At 40.4% G+C, this 19,865-nt stretch overlaps 1 protein-coding gene across 4 annotated transcripts in view; it reads right to left on the reverse strand.

Moving 5' to 3' along the window:
- Nucleotides 1–19,865, reverse strand: part of ICE2 (interactor of little elongation complex ELL subunit 2) — a 62,150-nt gene that overhangs the window by 17,184 nt on the left and 25,101 nt on the right. For 3 of the 4 annotated variants that reach the window (XM_038746995.1, XM_038746992.1, XM_038746994.1), the window contains 5 exons: nucleotides 17,046–17,162; nucleotides 12,264–12,423; nucleotides 9,740–9,921; nucleotides 7,332–8,280; nucleotides 6,649–6,827 (listed from right to left, as the gene is read on the reverse strand). In XM_038746995.1, the coding sequence (XP_038602923.1) occupies nucleotides 6,649–6,827; nucleotides 7,332–8,280; nucleotides 9,740–9,921; nucleotides 12,264–12,423; nucleotides 17,046–17,162 (1,587 nt within the window). The remainder of the gene's footprint in view (nucleotides 1–6,648; nucleotides 6,828–7,331; nucleotides 8,281–9,739; nucleotides 9,922–12,263; nucleotides 12,424–17,045; nucleotides 17,163–19,865) is intronic. The other variant, XM_038746993.1, reaches the window with a different exon arrangement.

Below are 19,865 nucleotides of genomic sequence, written 5' to 3' on the forward strand. Positions count from 1 at the left end.
TTTATTTGCATTATTCTTATTTTATAAATTTACCTTCTTAATTTAAGTTCATGATATGCCTGACTTGCAGAGATTTTTGTATATGTGTCCTGGAGAGAGAACGATTGGTACTATGGCTGAGCTGCAGGCTTGCATTCAGAATTTTTAGGAACCTCTGCCTTAGGGCAAGGGAATGAAGAATTTTCATAACTTGCAAATACCTTATGCACTAGGACTTAACGGTCTTATTTAAAAAGATGCCGGCCACCAACAATGTAAATTAGCAATAGCCTCCAGCCTCAGAGCCCGAAAAGAATGAACTAAAAGAAAACAGATTTTAATGATTTTATAGCATCCACAAATGCAATCCAGAGTGCTGGTTCTGTGACTCTCCAAGCTATTACTATGGCCAGATGCCAATTGTATCATTCCCAAATGGTATGGAAATGGAAACAGAACATTTAGGCGGCTGGCAAAAATATTTGCAAGACAGTATGGTTATTATAGACTAAGCTAGTGAAATGGTCGTTCCCGGCCTTTCTCCTAAGCTTAGAAAAATCTGGTATTTGTTAAGTGCTTACTATGCGCCAGGCACTGTACTGAGTGCTGGGGTGGATACAATCAAACCACGTTGGATCTTGGGCAAATCACTTCACAGTTCCTGTCCCATATGGGGCTCACAGTCTCAATCCTCCTTTTACAGATGAGGTAACTGAGGCACAGAGAAGTGAAGTGACCTGCCCAGGGCCACACAGCAGGCAAGTGTCGGAGTCAGGATTAGAACCCATGACCTTCTGACTTCCAGGCCTGTGTTCTATCCGCTATGTCAAGCTGCTTCTACTAGATGCTCCACCAAAAATTACACTCAATTTAAATTTAGTAGAACAAAGCCGATTAGACTAATTTCCAAGTACTTGGGTTTGAGTCCCTAATGCCAAATCAAGGAGGAGTGACTCAGAAATGCAACCAAAACTCTGTCATTTGTTCACCTACCCTCTTCTTCATTACGAAGGTAGAACATATCTATGTGAAACACACTACGGATACAGAAGTGAAGGGTAAAATATGGATTGAGTCACTCTGCTATTTTAATTCTCAAGATTTCCTGTCATTTAGGTGCAGCAAATGCCCTAGATTTGTGATGCCCTGGCGACTGTATGATCATATGTGTAGTCATGTGCACAAAACTAACGATTCTAGAATAAGTCAAACAACATAAAAACAGTATATCCAAAGGAAGTCTACATAATAAGGGGCTTAAGAAAGTGATACAAAATTATTAGTTTGAACATTCTACACCCATTTCACGAATTTCCTATCAAATACCACATCAGCGATAACAGATAAGAAAATGCTTACACTCAGTTCTAACCAAGACATGTATTTCCACTATGTGATATATTTATACAGTCACTTAATCAGCTATTTTGTCCTTCCTGTTGTATCTTCATTATTCTTCCTGCTCCCACCCTCTGTATATAATTTTTATTTGTTTGCTTTCCTCAGTTAGGTTGTAAAATTCTTAAAGCTTCAGAACTCATTTCTCACTTCTGTTGCACTTTCCTAAGAAGCAGCACACGGGCCAGTAGGTCAGAAGGTACTGGATTCTAATTCCGGCTCTGCCACTCGCCCGCCGTGTGACCCTGGGCAACTCACTTCACTTCTCTGTGCCTCAGTTATCTCATCTGTAAAATGAGGATTAAGATTGTGAGCCCCATGTGGGACTGGGACTATCCCCAACCTGATTATCTTTCTGATTATGTCTCCAACCTGATTATTAACTCCTCACCATTGGCTTTAAAGCACTTAATCACCTTGCCCCCTCCTATCTCACCTTGCTACTCTCCTACTACAACCCAGTCCGTCCACTTTGTTCCTCTAATGCTAACCTTCCCGCTGCACCTCGATCTCATCTATCTCACCGCTGACCTCTCATCAATCAATCAATCAATCAATCATTCTCATCTATCTCACCGCTGACCTCTTGTTGATCAATCAATCATATTTATTGAGCGCTTACTGTGTGCAGAGCACCGTACTAAGCACTTGGGAAGTACAAGTTGGCAACATATAGAGACAGTCCCTACCCAACAGTGGGCTCACAGTCTACAAACTGTCCACATCCACCACATCCACATCCTACCTCTGGCCTGGAACACCCTCCCTCCGTTGCAGAGAAGCAGCATGGCTTAGTGGAAAGAGCCCGGGTTTGGGAGTCAGAGGTCGTGAGTTCTAATCCCGGCTCCGCCATTTGTCAACTGTGTGACTTTGGGCAAGTCACTTCACTTCTCTGGGCCTCAGTTCCCTCATCTGTAAAATGGGGATTGAGACTGTGAGCCCCACGTGGGTCACCCTGATGACCTTGTATTTACCCCAGTGCTTAGAACAGTGCTTGGCACAGAGTCAACGCTTAACAAATTCCATCATCATCATCCTCATATTGGACAGATAATTGCTCTCCCCCACTTCAAAGACCTTATTGAAGGCACATCTCCTCCAAGAAGCCTTTCCTGACTAAACCCTCCTCTCCTTTTCTCCCACTCCCTCCTACGCCGCTCTTACTTGCTCCTTCATTCATCCCCCCCTCACCCCCACAGTACTTATGAATATATCTGTAATTTATTTATTTATCTATTCATATTAATGTCTGTCTCTCCGTCTAGACTGTTAGCTAATTACGGGCAGGAATGTGCCTGTTTGTTGTTACACTGACTCTCCCAAGCACTTAGTACACTGCTTTGCACACAGTAAATGCTCAATAAATAAGACTGAATTATCTATCTACCCCAGCATTTAGAACAGTGCCTGGGGCACATAGTTAATGCCTGAACAAATAACTAAAAAAAAAAGCTTAATAAGTGCTTTGCTCTCAGTCCGTGACAAAAAAATACTACTGATGGGGAGTATTCATCCAAGATGATAAACCCTTTTTGGGTACAGTGCAACACAGTGTCAAAAGGAAAGGCAGTGCCACATATAAGCTGCACTGAACATGATGAGTACAATCTCAATCTGGATTTTCTTTAACATGGGTTTTTGCAAGAACACAATCCCCAGAGTATAAGAAAAGTGAGTGAACCATATGTTGAAATACATGCTCATAAAGGTAAAACCAAGAAATCTCACATAAATGGAAACATTACTGTGACAGGAATATATATATTCCTGTGCATGTATATATATATATATTCCTTTGCATGTATATATATATATATATATATATATATATCCTGTGCATGTATATATATATATATTATATATAATGTATGTGCTATATACACACACATACATACGCAATACTTTCATAATAAAGAATCATTGTACTCAAGATGAAAGAAAATTAACAATGAATCAAAAAAGAGTCCAAAACAAAAATAAAACCCCACAAAAGAAATCAATGATAGTTGTGGTATTTGTTAAGTGCATACTATGCACCAAGTACTGTACTGAACACTGGGGTAATATAAGTCCCTGTCCCACATGGGCTCCACATTCTAAGAGGAAGGGGAATAAAGTATTTTATCCCATTTTACAGATGAGGTAATTGAAGCACAGAAAAGTTAAGTCACTTGCCCAAGGTCATACTGCAGGCAAGTGGCAGGGCCAGGTTTGGAACCCAGGTTCTCTTAATTCCCAGGCCCATGCTCTATCCACTAGGCCAAATTTCTTCTCAAGTGCCATCTACCCAATTAACAGGGAAGAAAGAGAAGCAACGTGGCCTAATGGAGAAAGCACAGGCATGGGAGTCAGAAGGACCTGGGTTCTCATTCTGCCTCTGCCAAGTGCTTACTGTGTGACCTTGGACAAGTCACTTCACTTCTCCGTGCTTCATTTTCCTCAACTGCAAAATGGGGATTAAGACTGTGAGCCCCATGCAGGACACGGACTGTGTCTAATCTGATTATTAATCTGATTAGCTTCTATCTACCCCAGTCCTTAGATCAGTGTTTGATGCATAGTAAGCGACTAACAAATACCATAAAAAAATTTTGTTTGGAAAATACGTCCAACTATTTTTTTTAAATGGTGTTTGCTAAAAGCTCACTATGTGCCAGGGACTGTACTAAGCGCTGGGGTAAATACAAGATAATCAAGTTGGACACTATTCCTGTCCCATATGGGGATCACAGCCTTAATCCCCGTTTTACAGATGAGGGCACTGAAGCACAGAAGTGAAGTGACTTGCCCAAGATCACACAGCAGACAAGTGGCAGAGACAGGATTAAACCCCAAGTCTGTGCTCTCTCCATCAAGCCATGCTGTGAAGATTCATACGGCATTTTAGCAAATTATCATGTTTAAGATGCTCTGTAACTATAAAAATCCTGCCTTTTAATTCCATCAAAATTAAACACTGACTCCTAAAGAGGACCACCTATCAACTCTTAATATCCTTGGAGGATAAATCAACGTAAGGTCATTATAGCTGTAAGGTTGTTATGGGCAGGGAACATATCTGCTAATTCTGTTGCACTGTACTCTCCCAAGGGTTTAGTGCAGTGCTCTGCACACAGTAAGCACTCAATAAATATCACTGATTGATTGATATGGCTCCATTCTGAAAAATCACCAAAGGCTTTGCGTGGAATTGATGTGAAAGCCCCTTGGAAAATTAAAAGTGCCAAAGAACAAGGTATTAAATTAGTGTTATTGTACTGTAGACTTGAAATACATTTGACAAAACAGTATCCTTTTTGTTAATTTAAACCGGTTTTCAATAAAATGAATTTGAATTGAAAATATTTTGCAAAATTTCCTTCTTTGAGGCCCAGAGATTAATAAGAATTAACAATAATTATGGTATTTGTTCAGTGCTCCCTATGTGGCAGGTACTGTCCTAAGCACTGGGATGGACACAAGGAAGTCAGGTTGGACACAGTCCCTGTCCCACATGGGGCTCCCAGTCTTAATCCCCATTTTACATATTGAAACTTTAAAATATGGATTGAGTCACTCGGCTATTTTAATTCTCCAGATTTCCTCTGCCCTCACTTGAAACTGTTCTTAAGGTAAAGTGGTTTCACTACTGCACAAATATCAGCTTATGGATATGGCTTTAAGTTTCAATATTAAATGAAATGTAAAATAATTACATCTATTTCATCCAGAATATTTGTGTCCCTACATGCTTTGGCTAGAATGGTATTAGGGGATTTGGGAATATTTGCCAACAACAATGCATGTCTGTTTTAGATATCCCGCCTCCCCCACATCTGCTGTGTGACCTTCGGCAAGTCACTTCACTTCTCTGTGCCTCAGTTCCCTCATCTGTAAAATGGGGATGAAGACTGTAAGCCCCACGTGGGACAACCTCATCTCCTTGTATTCTCCCCAGCGCTTAGAACAGTGCTTTGCACATAGTAGGCGCTTAACAAATACCAACATTATTATTATTATTATTATATGAGATGTCAGAAGACGCAATAATAATAATGATGGTATTTGTTAAGCGCTTACTATGTGCCAAGCACACAACCCATTAATATACACACAGTGGGCAATATGAATACTCCCGGGTGAGTTTTCCTTAACATGAGAAGCATCTTGGCCTAGTGGAAAGAGCACAGGTCTGTGAGTCTGAGGACCTGGGTTCTAATCCCTGCTCTGCCAAATTCAATTGTATTTACTGAGCACTTACTGTGTGCACAGCACTGTACTAAGCGCTTGGGAAGTACAAGTTGGCACCACAGAGAGACGGTCCCTACCCAACAACGGGCTCACAGTCTAGAAACATATCTGCCACATATCTGCTATGTGACTTTGGGCAAGTCGTTTAACTTCTCTGTGTCTCGGTTTCTCATCTGTTAAATGGGGATTAAATCCTACTTCCCTCCTACTTAGACTGTGAACCCCATGTGGGACAGGAACTGTGTCCAACCTAATTATCTTGTATCTACTCCACCGTCAGATCTTAGTACGTGCTTTAACTGGTACTATTATAATTATTAACATGGGGATTGAGGAGATTGCAAAGTCCACATTTTAATAGACCATGGGAAATAGCCTAGCCTAATGGATTCAGCACAGGTCTGGGAATCAGGTTATGGTTTCTAGTCCTGGCTCTGCCACTTGTCTGCTGTGTGACCTTAGGCAAGTCACTTACTTTCTCTGTGCCTCGGTTACCTCATCTGTAAAATGGGGATTGAGACTGTGAGCCTCATGTGGGACATTTTAGACTGTGAGCCCACTGTTGGGTAGGGACTGTCTCTATATGTTGCCTATTTGTACTTCCCAAGCGCTTAGTACAGTGCTCTGCACTCAGTAAGCGCTCAATAAATACGATTGATGATGACAGGGACTGTGTCCAACCTAACTTCCTTGTGCCCACCCCAGTGTTTAGGACAGTGCCTGCCACATAGTAAGCGCCTAACAAATTCCACAATTATTATTATTCTCTGGATCTCAATTACCTCATCTGTAAAATGGGGACTAAGACTATGTGGGAAAGGGACTGGATCCAGCCTGATTAGCTTGTAAACTCATTGTGTTATACTGTATTCTCCCAAGTGCTTAGTACAGTACTTTGTACACAGTAAGTGCTCAATAAATACAACTGAATAAATGAATGAATCAATCTACCCCAGCACACAGTAGGCCCTTAACAAATACCATTAAAAACAAACAAAAAAACTGGATGTCATCTACCCCTCCAAGCAAAATCATCCTTACTTTTCTGATTTTTTTCTGATTTGAAGAAATTGATCTTGTCTGTACTTTCTGGACACTGCAACGGATAAGTAGTAGTTGGTCCTGTAGACTGAATAACTTGTAAACAACATTGCCTTCTTCAGGGACAACATACTGAGATTTATCTTCGACAAGAAACTGAAGATCATCCGGGAGCAAGCCTTAAAAATAAAAATACTTCATTTTACATTTATTTACTGTCATGATGCCATGTAAGTAGTGTATTTCAAATTCAAAGGCAGTTCTATTATTTTTTCCTACACCATTTTCTCACAATAAAGATTATTGCTTTATATTACCTGGTCATCTGCAGCAAAAGTAAACTCTGAAGTACTATTCCTTCCCCCAAAACATTTGACTGGACAGTAAGTTAGCTTGAAGGAGTGTGAGATAAATTAATTTTAAGGTAACTGGGATTGGGGAGGCAGGGGGAAGGAGGCAAAACTTTTTGTCGAGGTTCCAAGATTTTAATCAACAGGTAATAGAGAGAAAGGAAGTGGAGAAGGGATGAGTGCAACTTGATGAGAGGAACACTGTACATGCCATCCACATGACAAGCTCTCCGCTAAATCACCAGAAGTAACAAAAATAATTGTAAATGTAAGGTTTAGGCATCATAAAATTCCTTTTGGGAATACACTTAATTATATTAAACAGGTACATACGTTCCTTCTCTTCCTGAAATACTGAAGTCCTTCTAGGCTTAGGAAAACTGGTGGTACTGGCACCAAGATCTGGCTGTTCTGAAACCGAAGGAGCCACAGGCTGTTTAGGATTATCGAAATTCATTAAGTTCTGCTCGGCAACTTTTTTGAAAGGTGGTTTTAAGAGTTCAGTCTGCATTTTCAAAATCTGACCAACTGGATCACATTCTTTATATAATCTTTTGACCACTTTTTTTGAGACACACTTCTTCTGTTCCGAGCAGGCAGTACCAGCCACACTTTCTAATGAAGCTTTCCCAGGAGACGACGATGACGACTTGTGTGAATCCGGTGTGGGATTTGAATTAGGAGACGCGTTAGGCACCTTGCAAGGATCATGATTTTTACATTCTTCATCAATAATTAAACGTTCTTCATCAGTATCACTACTATCGTCAGGAGGCGAGTTCTGAATCTCATCAGTTTCCGAAACACTGGTTCCTTTCTTAGGGTTATATATTTTTCCCAAGGAGTTTAGTTTTGCGTTACTGCCTTCAATTATAACCACACCACTTTCTTCATCAGATTCATTTTCATCAGATTCAAAGCATTTAAATGAAGAGGCATCATCAGATTCGGACCTCATTAATTCCTCACTGTGCAATGGAAACGGAGCTCGGTTATAACCTGGTACATAACTGCATTTTGAAAATGCATGGTCCTCTTGGCTTTTAGTTTTTTCTGCACTGCTGGTTATACTGGCCACCAGCTGTTTCTCCACTTTCAACTTGTCCAACAGAATCTCAGGAGGATTTACAGGCCTAGTGGGAGGACTTGTCACGTTAGAGGTCTTTGAAGGTTTGACTGCTGTTACTCCAAACGTTTCCAATTCTGTGACATCATCATCAAAGCCCAAATCCCCGAGGACAGAAGTCTCAACACTTCGGGATCGACTATCATCACAAGACATCTTTATACAGAAAAATGAACAAGAGATCCTAAGTATAAGCCTGTGCTTCACAGAATGCAAAAAGAATGAATGCTGAAATCCACCCAAATAGACTATTGAAATGATTCACGACAGGCAAAATATGTTTTCCCTTTACTCACAAATTCTTATGTACAAAAAAACCCATATTTTTTTCTTAATGGCATTTGTTAGGCACTTACCACGTGCCAGGCACTGTTCTAAGCAAAGGGGTGCATACAAAGTAATGAGGTTGGACACAGTCCATGTCCCACATGGGGCTCACAGTCAATTCCCATTTTACAGATGAGTTAAATGAGGACAGAAAAGTGAAATGACACCTCTTTTTCATACAACCCACATATTCAAGCCATCACTAAATCCTGTCAGTTCTACCTTCCCAACACTGCTAAAATCCGCCTCTTCCTCTCCATTCAATCTGCTACCGTATTAATGCAAGCACTTTTCCTATCCTGCCTTGACTACTGAATCAGCTTCCTTGCTGACCTCCCAGCCTTCTGTTTCTCCCCACTCCAGTCCATCCTCCACTCTGCTGCCTGGATAATTTTCCTTCAAAAACGTTCAGACCACGTTTTCCCACTCTTCAAGAAACTCCAGTGGTTGACCATCCACCTCTGATTTAAACAAAGACTCCTCGCCATTGGCTTTAGAGCACTTAATCACCTTGCCCGCTCCTACCTCACCTCACTACTCTCCTACTACAGCCCAGCCCACTCACTTCATTCCTCTAATGCTAACCTTCTCACTGTACCTCGATCTCGTCTATCTCACCGCATCCCACCTCTGGCCAGGAACACCCTCCCTCCTCATATCAGACAGATAATTCCCCTCCCCTACTTCAAAGCCTTATTGTAGACACAGCTCCTCCAAGAAGTCTCCCCTGACTTCCTCTCTTCTTCTCCCTTCTGCATCACCCTGACGTGCTCTCTTTATTCATTCTCCCTCCCTTCCCCACGGCACATATGCATATATTTGTAGCATTCATTTATTTATATTAATTTATATTTATATTATTTATATTTATTTATATCACAGTCCTCTAGACTATGAGCTCATTATGGGCAGGGACTATGTCTGTTTGTTGTTGAATTGTATTCTCCCAAGCATTTAGTACAGTGCTTTGCACAGTAAGCACTCAATAAACACAACTGAATGAATGAATGAATGAATGAAGTAACTTGCCCAAGGTCACACAGCAGACAAGTGTCGGAGCTGGGATTAGAACCCAGATCCTTCCAATTCCCAGGCCTGTACTCTAGGCCACATTAGCAGTGAGAAGCCAACAATTCTTTAAAAAGTCATCGGCAGAAAAACATTATGAGATGCAATATGAAGAAAACTGATCAAATTCAAAAATGGTGAGAGGAAATTATATGAAGTTCATAAAATGCATGATACATCTATGCAGAAATTCTTGCCCTACAAAGTAAGCTTTGCATACATTCACCAGGAATGGGTTTTCTTCAGGTTTGTCCATTAAGACGGCAGAGACGGGAATAAATGACTTTTTGGACATCAAAAATTCCAAAGGAATTTCATGGAAAATTTGGTTTTTCTCCCTCACTGTCATCTCCTTTCTCGGAAGTGGGGAGTCTACGTAAACAACTTTAACTAACTTGGAACCTATAAAGAAAGATGAAAAAAATAAGATAACGACCTTAATATTTTTACTATAAAATATTTTTAAATTATGACAATGAAATTAGGACAAGAAAAGTAAAGTTTTATTTTCCCATCATCAATCACTAGCAGCAATGGTATTTGAGCATGTACTGTGCGCAGAACACTGTAATAAGAGCTTGGGAGAATGAATACAGTACTATAGAGTTGGTACACACATTCCCCGCCCACAATTGACCTGAAGAAAAATTGGCTCCTTCAAACATAATGCATTTAATATATATAAAAAACCCAGCAAAACTGTACTTTTCATTGAAGAAAAAAGGATCAAATACACAAAATTACCATGAAGTAACTCATTTTCTACAAATGTCTTTCTAGTTGGACAACTGCAGAATACCAACAATAAACATCACCTTTACTAAGTTTACACATATAAACATTTTAACCAGCACGGAGGACACTTCATTTCATGAATTACTATGTATGAACTCCTGGTCCAAACTCAATGTTAATTTCAGAATTTCGAGCAGTTTGTATTCTCAGAGATGTAATGGAATATGTTCTAGAAAATTATCAGAACGACTCCGTGATGTTTTTCTCCTTGGGAAAAGACAGCGAACTTTAGCAGTTCCAAATGAATTGAGATTTGCAATGGTTTTTGTGAGAAAATGAAATCAGTTCTTTGTTCCTGAGCCATATGAAATGAAATATTTGTATTTTCGGGCAACTTCTAAATAATTGCCTACTAACACCCCTGCCTTACCTCCTTCCCCCCCCCACAGCACCTGTATATATGTATATATGTTTGCATGTATTTATTACTCTATTTATTTATTTATTTTATTTGTGCATATTTATTCTATTTATTTTATTTTGTTAGTATGTTTTGTTTTGTTCTCTGTCTCCCCCTTCTAGACTGTGAGCCCACTGTTGGGTAGGGACCGTCTCTATATGTTGCCAACTTGTACTTCCCAAGCGCTTAGTACAGTGCTCTGCACACAGTAAGCGCTCAATAAATACGATTGAATGAATGAATGAACACCTTTAATAGTAGAATAATGACGCTAAATAAAATACATGCACCACTCCTATTTTTTAACAGAAAAAAATGAATAGCATCAGCCAGCCAAAGTTTCCAGGCATCTTGCTGAGGGATTTGAAAGACAGCCAAGATAGAAAAATCTTAGCCAACTTTCAATTTTGCATTTAGCACAGAAAAAGGGTCTGGAAAGCTCAGTAAACTATTTAGAGTGTCAACAAAATCCTTACTAAGTTAACTAAGCTAAATGAAGTTAGTCGCCTGATGAAAAAAACAAATCACTTTTTGCTGCCTGGCACAGAACACGTGATCTGACTGCAGGCATTAGGACTTATGCCTCTACATGAGACTAGGCCTCCCCCTCTAGACTTTAAGCTCGTTGCGGGCAGGGAATGTGCCTGTTATATTGTAGTCTCCAAAGCACTTAGTACAGTTCTCTGCACACAGTAAGTGCTCAAAACATACAACTGACTTACGTGTCAGACCACTTAGGAGGCTGAACCAACCTTCCCGTCCATGGTAAGGTATTGCCAGATCATCTTCCCTGCAAGGTACATCTAAGCCCTGATGACCTCTCAGTATCATCAGTATCTTTCCAATATCCTTCCCGTCCATGGTAAGGTATTGCCAGATCATCTTCCCTGCAAGGTACATCTAAGCCCTGATGACCTCTCAGTATCATCAGTATCTTTCCAATATCCCCAGAGGGGCAGGGATGGGCAGTAGGATCGGGGCTTGGCATCCGTCTCTGTGCCCTGGAGACTGGCCACTTGACTACAGAATAAAGATTTAACTCTTCTTCCTGTTTTCATTAAATTCGCTATATAATTTCCTCCTACATACCACAGAAATACAAACTTGAGATAGACACTCTGTTCAATTGGATTTAGCCTTAGGAGGTGTTCGCAAACATTTTGTCGTACATTTGGTTTGTTGAACGTACACACCCTTTAGAAAAAATTCTGTGGGATACTGGTTTTTTACTGAAATCCTCACAGGAGGGATTCTGCAAATAATGAGCTCCTCCTTTCAATTCTATCCATAAGTACTTCATAGATTCCTTTTACAGTAAAGATTGTTATATCGATCAATCCATGGTATTTGAGCATTCCTGTGTGCAGAACACTGTATTAAGTGCTTGGGGAAGTTTCTACAGAGTTGGTATACAGATTAGAAGGGGAGACAGGCATTAAAAATAAACATCGTCGCATTGTGAAAAAAGAGTTATGAAAGGATATCAGACATGCTTTAGAGAAGATCTCTCGTGTCTCTGGCCAAAAATTTGTTTTGTAGCAATACAAACCTGTAATAGGTGCCATTTTAACACACACCGGTATTTCCCACTGTTCCTTGTAATCTGGTCCATGATTATTCAACAAGGTAAACAATGACCGACGATTTAGAGCCACGTGAGGGTGATATTTCAAAGCAAGCTTTTCTGCATTTGGATCTTTACTAATATCCTGAAATACAATACAGATCTCATTTACAATTTACTACTGCATATTTCGTCCACAAAGATAAACAATAAAATGCAATGACAATGCTGGCATGTATTAGCTACCTCTAAATTTAAGGCAGCCTAATTCAACTGTTTTAGATAGGAGAGGCCACCAGCCAAACAAAGGCAGGGCCTGATTCTCTGCAGCCTACTGGAAGAGAGCATAGGACCATAGGTATACCAGCATATTAATATTTGTCCTCCCCTCTAGACTGTAAGCTCATTTTGGGCAGGGAATGTATCTGCTTATTGTTATACTGTACTCTCCCAAGCACTTAGTACCGTGCTCTGCACACAGTAAGCACTCGATAAATTTGACTGAATGAATGAAAGTATGTGACACGGTGTTTCTGCACATAGTAAGTGATTTAAAAACACATTAATTAAAGTTGAACCCTGGAAAAAGGAACTGAGACACAAATGGAAAATTAAATTATTTTCTACGCTCATTGGAGATCCAAAAGTGTGGCAATTATTTATAGGTCACATACAGTATTATTCCGATTCAATCCCGGTTGTTCCTCTTACTTAGTCTGTGAGCCCCATGTGGGATCAGATGATTTTGTACCTACCCCAGTTCTTAGTACAGTGCTGGGCACATAGTAAGCATCCCTCCCGCTTTACCTCCTTCCCTTCCCCACAGCACCTGTATATATGTATATATGTTTGTACGTATTTATTTATTTATTTTACTTGTACATATTTATTCCATTTATTTTATTTTGTTAATATGTTTTGTTTTGTTTTCTGTCTCCCCCTTCTAGACTGTGAGCCCACTGTTGGGTAAGGACCGTCTCTATATGTTGCCAACGTGTACTTTCCAAGCACTTAGTCCAGTGCTCTGCACACAGTAAGTGCTCAATAAATATGAATGAATGAATGAATAATAATGATGGCATTTGTTAAGCGCTTACTATGTGCAAAGCCCTGTTCAAAGCGCTGGGGAGGTTATAAGGTGATCAGGTTGTCCCACGGGGGGCTCACAGACTTAATCCCCATTTTCAGATGAGGGAATTGAGGAACAGAGAAGTGAAGTGACTTGCCCAAAAACCCATGGCCTCTAACTCCAAAGCCCATACTCTTTCCACTGAGCCACGCTGCTTACTCCTACTACTACTATTAATTTATTCTATTTTGTTAATATGTTTTGTTTTGTTCTCTGTCTCCCCCTTCTAGACTGTGAGCCCACTGTTGGGTAGGGACCGTCTCTATATGTTGACAACTTGTACTTCCCAAGCGCATAGTACAGTGCTCTGCACACAGTAAGCCCTCAATAAATACGATTGCTTGATTGACTCCCCCTCCTCCCCCTCTCGATTCCCCCCGCCTTACCTCCTTCCCTTCCCTACAGCACCTGTATATATGTTTGTATGTATTTATTACTTTATTTATTTTAATTGTAAATATTTATTCTTTTTATTTTATTTTGTTAATATGTTTTGTTTTGTTCTCTGTCTCCCCCTTCTAGACTGTGAGCCCGCTGTTGGGTAGGGACCGTCTCTATATATTGCCAACGTGTACTTCCCAAGCGCTTAGTACAATGCTCTGCACACAGTAAGTGCTCAATAAATATGATTGAATGAATGAATTTAACAAATGCCACTATTATTATCAATATTATTGTTATAACAGGTCAGTGTTTAAATACCTACCTTATTGGAGTTCAATAAATATTTTGGCAGGAACGCTTAAGGCCTTAAGGAGGAAGGTGAAAATGCTATGAACTGTGTGATACGTTTAGAATATGAAGATACCAAGATTAAAATAACTACATTCAAAATATAGCTGGCCTTTGGCATGTGATTCCCAGTAAGTCCTCCATGCTAACTGAATAATCATACCTAAATTTAGCAGATAACATTGTTAATTCTATTCTCCTCTACATTTTTCTTTTAATAAATTTGTGCTAATGAATATAAAGTACTTCACACTGTTTAAAATATGCTATATGACTATAAAATACTAACTTCGGTTTGAGAAATAATTCAAGAACGAGTGGTTCTGGTGAGGGTATAAACCCTATAGTTCAATTCTTAAAACCAAGTATAAAATTACAAATCATGTGTTGAACAAAAGATGTATTTCAGATGTATTTGAAATACCATAGCTTAAAAACCAAAATCAAATTGTGAGCCTCCCAAGGGAGAGGAACCACGTCTAACTCTTACGTATATTCCCTTCCAGTGCTTATTACAGTGCTCTGCACATGCTAAGCATTTAAAAAAATACTATTACTATAAAATACCTAACAAAACTGCTTTATACCCACTTACCACAATGCAGTAAATGGGCAGTTCTAGATACTTAGTGATAATGAATTTGTTCCCCCCCCTAAAATATTCCATATGCTATACAAAAATAATAACCATGGTACTTGTTAAGCGTTTACTTTACACCATGCACTGTTCTAAGCACTGAGGTGAATTCATTCATTCATTCAATCGTATTTATTGAGCACCTACTGTGTGCAGGGCACTGTACTAAGTGCTTGGGAAGTACAAGTCGGCAACATATAGAGACAGTCCCTATCCAACAATGGGGTCACAGTCTAGAAGAACAGACTAGTGAATATAAGCAAATCGGGTTGGACACAGTCTCTGTTCCACAAGGGACTCACAGCCTCAATCCCCATTTTACAGATGAGGTAACAGAGGCACAGAGATGTGAAGTGATTTGCCTAAGGTCACACAGTAGACAAGTGGGGGAATTGGATTTAGAACCCATGATCTTTTGACTCCCAGGGCCATCCTCTATCAATCAATCAATCATATTTATTGAGCGCTTACTGTGTGCACAGCACTGTACTAAGCGCTTGGGAAGTACAAGTTGGCAACATATAGAGACAGTCCCTACCCAATAGTGGGCTCACAGTGTAAAAGACTCTATCCACTAGGCCATGTAGAAAACAAGCACTTTCACATACCCAGCCTAGGGAGCGAGGACCTAATGAAAATTAGACAACGAGCCTTGCTTTTTCCTGCTTCCCCATTTTGTTTGGCTTGCGTGGGATTGTAGCAGCGTGATGAAAATTCAAAATAACTGCTGCAGGGAGATAACATCGGCTTTCTTAGCTAGAGGTCGCTACGAAATGTGGAAATGTGGATGTCATCGAATGGGAGGAGATAGCAATGTTTAATGTTGGGGAACAAATCCAAGTAAGTCAGGTCAAAAGGAATTTCAGTAGAAATCATCAAAGTTAAAATCTAACCACTAAACTGTTCTGCCTCAGTAAAAATCAATTCTGATAGTTTTTTTTTTTTTTTTATCCTGAACTGGTAAAAATCAGTAATGGTTAAAGAGAAGACTATACCAGCCTAACTGCTCATTTCCCCGTCCATTAGCTCTCTCTTCTGTATCACCTATATACTTAGTCGTGTACCTCTTAAATACTCTGATACTCATCCCAGCCCCTCAGCCCTTGGCTATACACCCTTATTTTTTGTCATTTCCCACATCTGAAATTTATTTTCAAGTCTGTCTCCCCCACTGGACTCTAAGACCCTTGAGGCTAGGGAGCATTCCTACCAACTCTATTTTTTTTTTTGTACTCTCCCAAACCCCTGGAACACTGCTCTGTATACAGTAAGCACTCAATAAATAATAATGATGGCATTTATTCATTCATTCATTCATTCAATCGTATTTATTGAGCGCTTACTGTGTGCAGAGCACTGTACTAAGCGCTTGGGAAGTACAAGTTGGCAACATATAGAGACGGTCCCTACCGAACAATGGGCTCACAGTCTAGAAGGGGGAGACAGACAACAAAACAAAACATGTGGTCAGGTGTCAAGTCACCAGAATAAATACAGGTAAAGCTAGATGCACATCATTGACAAAATAAATAGAATAGTAAATATGTACAAGTAAAATAAATAGAGTAATAAATCTGTACAAACATATATACAGGTGGTGTGGGGACGGGAAGGAGGTAGGGTGGGGGGGATGGGGCGAGGGAGAGGAAAAAGGGGGCTCAGTCTGGGTGCTTACTATAGTATGCTGGGTGCTTACTATGTGCAAAGCACTGTTCCAAGTGCTGGGGAGGTAACAAGGTGATCAGGTTGTCCCACGGGGGGCTCACAGTCTTCATCCCCATTTCACAGATGAGGTAACTGAGGCAAGAGAAGTTAAGGGACTTGCCCAAAGTCACACAGCTGACAATTGGTGGAGCTGGAATTTGAATCCATGACCTCTGACTTCAAAGCCCGTGTATTTATTTCAATCAATACCATTGATTGAAACACGAAACAATATATTAATGCCTGAAACGTGATGTGTTAGTAGTGGAAAAACAACCAGTACAGACAGCTATTTGACCTAGCACTGAAGGTTCCTGAATGAAAAAATAAAAAAACAGAAAATGCATAGCAACTGAATGGTCAATCAATCGTATTTATTGAGCGCTTACTGTGTGCAGAGCACTGTACTAAGCGCTTAATGTATTTCATAGAATCATAACCTGAAAGATACGCTAAAAAGATCAACTGGTTACTCACCTGCTATCCAGAAAGTGAGGTTTCCATCATACATGTAGATCCCTTAAAACATTCTTTTTATAGATTCAACATAATAAAAATTACTCACATCATGCAGTGCTGCAGCTCGCTGTTCTGGTGTAACCATAGTTGTTATACTTTTATAATCGACAGGGAGATCAGCAGGCATAGCAGGGAAAGATACTTTAACAAATTTTGCATTTCCCTAAATAATAAAAGGAAAATTAATATTTTTCATTACTTTAAGTGTTAGAGGAATATTTTCTCATCTTGGAAAATTTTATCTTTTTCATTTTAGAAAATTAAACTTTACCAATAATGTTTAAGCAGCAAGGAACTTACACTGTACCTTCTGAGTAACGGTTCTGCAGATAGGCAATCATCAACTCACAGTACCCGTGAATTAGCACCGTGTTTCAGATTTACGAGAAAAGATTTGTTCTTGTGGCATTATGAGAAGCAGCATGGCCTAATGGTGAGAGTACGGGCTTGGGGGTCAGAGGTTGTGGGTTCTAATCCCGGCTTTGCCACTTTTCTGTTGTGTGACCTTGGGCGCTCACATTACTCGGTAATGCACTTCATTTCTTTGTGCCTGTTACTTCCTCTGTAAAATGGGAATTGAGACTGTGAGCCCCATGTGGGACAGGGACTGTGTCCAACCTGATTACCTTGTAACTACTCTAGTGCTTAGAACAGTGCTTGGCACATAGTAAGCACTTAAATACTGTAATTATTATTATTAGCATCATAAAGAACATATTACAGGATCCTGCCCACTTTATCCTCCCAGTATTCCTGCTCTCTTTCTCTTTCTTTAGGCTGATTTCCTGTCACCATCCCAGGCATCTCTGCTTAATCATCATCATCAATCGTATTTATTGAGCGCTTACTGTGTGCAGAGCACTGTACTAAGCTCTTGGGAAGTACAAATTATGTTGATCCTACTTAGTAATAATAATAATTTTGGCATTTGTTAAGCACTTACTATGTGCCAAGCACTGCTCTAAGCGCTGGGGAAGATACAAAGTGATCAGGTTGTCCCACGTGGGGCTCACAGTCTTCATCCCCATTTTCCAGATGAGGTCACTGAGGCCCAGAGAAGTGAAGTGACTTGCCCAAAGTCACCCAGCTGACTCGTGGCAGAGCCGGGATTAGAACCCATGACCCCTGATTCCCAAGCCCGGGCTCTTTCCACTGAGCCACGCTGCTTCTCTTACTTACTCTCTACTTACTGTCCCCTACGTGACTGCTAAGACAGGGCCTGGGTGTGAAGGAGTAGAGAAATGACAGTAGCTGCATATACATCCTCTATTCCTTCTTCCTCCTCCCTGTAATATATTTTAGTGAGTGTTTCCCTCGCTCGACTGGAAGAACCCAGAGGGCAAGGATGTTGTGTACTCATTTACTGTACTCTTCCAAGGGCTTAGACAAAGTACTCTGTACACAGTAAGCATTAAATACTACCAACTGATTACTTTCTCTCCTTCCTGTTCGTCTCTACTGTCCCATCAACCCACCACTAACATTTGAGTTCTTGCTGCATGCGGAGAATTGTACTAAGCTCTTATCAAGCCAAATCAAATGTAAAAATATATACAAAATAAAGGGTTCTTAATTGGTTTTAGACCATTTGTAGGTGGTGGTAAGGCACAGCTACAATAATAATAATAATGATGATATTTGTTAAGCGCTTACTATGTGCAAAGCACTGTTCTAAGCGCTGGGGAGGTAACAAGGCAATCAGGTTGTCCCAAGGGGGGCTGACAGTTTTAATCCCCATTTTACAGATGAGGTAACTGAGGCCCAGAGAAGTGAAGTGACTTGCCCAAAGTCACACAGCTGACCGTTGGCGGAGCCGGGATTTGAACCCATGACCCCTGACTCCAAAGCCCGGGCTCTTTCCTCTGAGCCACGCTGCTTCTCACAAGGTACTGGACTGGGTTTTTTCATGTACTGTTTTTTTAACTTGAATTATCTATTTGATTTCTATGCCAATGACTGCTATTTACAATATAAAATACACCAATGTACTCAACTACGATTAATTGAGGATATTGTCTGGGGCATTTTGGTAGAAACAGAGTACTTGACCTTGGTTTAGGAATCAACCCCTCATTTTTAAACACTGTTCCTTGTGGGGGAAAAAAAGTTTCATGAACCAACTGCAGCAACATCAACTTAATTACTCTCTCGGGCTACAATCATTGCTCTACTTCCACACGAAGTGTCCCGCGCCATGCATTAGCACTTTGCACATCCCTAGACCACCATCCTCCTGGTCATTTCTTCAGCAACAAAGGATGAAGGACATCTCCACATCTCCATGATTTGATGGACTCGATGTGTTTTTAGACTGTGATCCCACTGTTGGGTAGGGACTGTCTCTATATGTTGCCAATTTGTACTTCCCAAGCGCTTAGTACAGTGCTCTGCACATAGTAAGCGCTCAATAAATACGATTGATGATGATCTCCACAGTCCACAAGTAAACTGCAAAGCTGGGTTTAGTCTGAAGAACTCTAGCGCGGCTCAGTGGAAAGAGCCCGGGCTTTGGAGTCAGAGATCATAGGTTCGAATCCCGGCTCCGCCACATGTTTGCTGTGTGACCTTGGGTAAGTCACTTAACTTCTCTGAGCCTCAGTTACCTCATCTGTAAAATGGGGATTAAGACTGTGAGCCCCACATGGGACAACCTCATTACCTTGTTTCCCCTCCCCAGCGCTTAGAACAGTGCTTTGCACATAGTAAACAGTTAACAAATGCCATTATTATTATTATTATTATTATTACTCCCTAGAGCTTGCTGTATTTCCTTTGAGGTTTCGCAGCTGGGACTTCTTTGGCTGGGGAGTTTTGAAACTGCTCTCCACAGTTCTTATTAAACAACCTGGGGGTTGAAAGGGGGAAC

This window comes from Tachyglossus aculeatus, chromosome 5, assembly GCF_015852505.1.
Source record: "Tachyglossus aculeatus isolate mTacAcu1 chromosome 5, mTacAcu1.pri, whole genome shotgun sequence".
In the NCBI taxonomy this organism is placed as follows: Eukaryota; Metazoa; Chordata; class Mammalia; order Monotremata; family Tachyglossidae; genus Tachyglossus; species Tachyglossus aculeatus.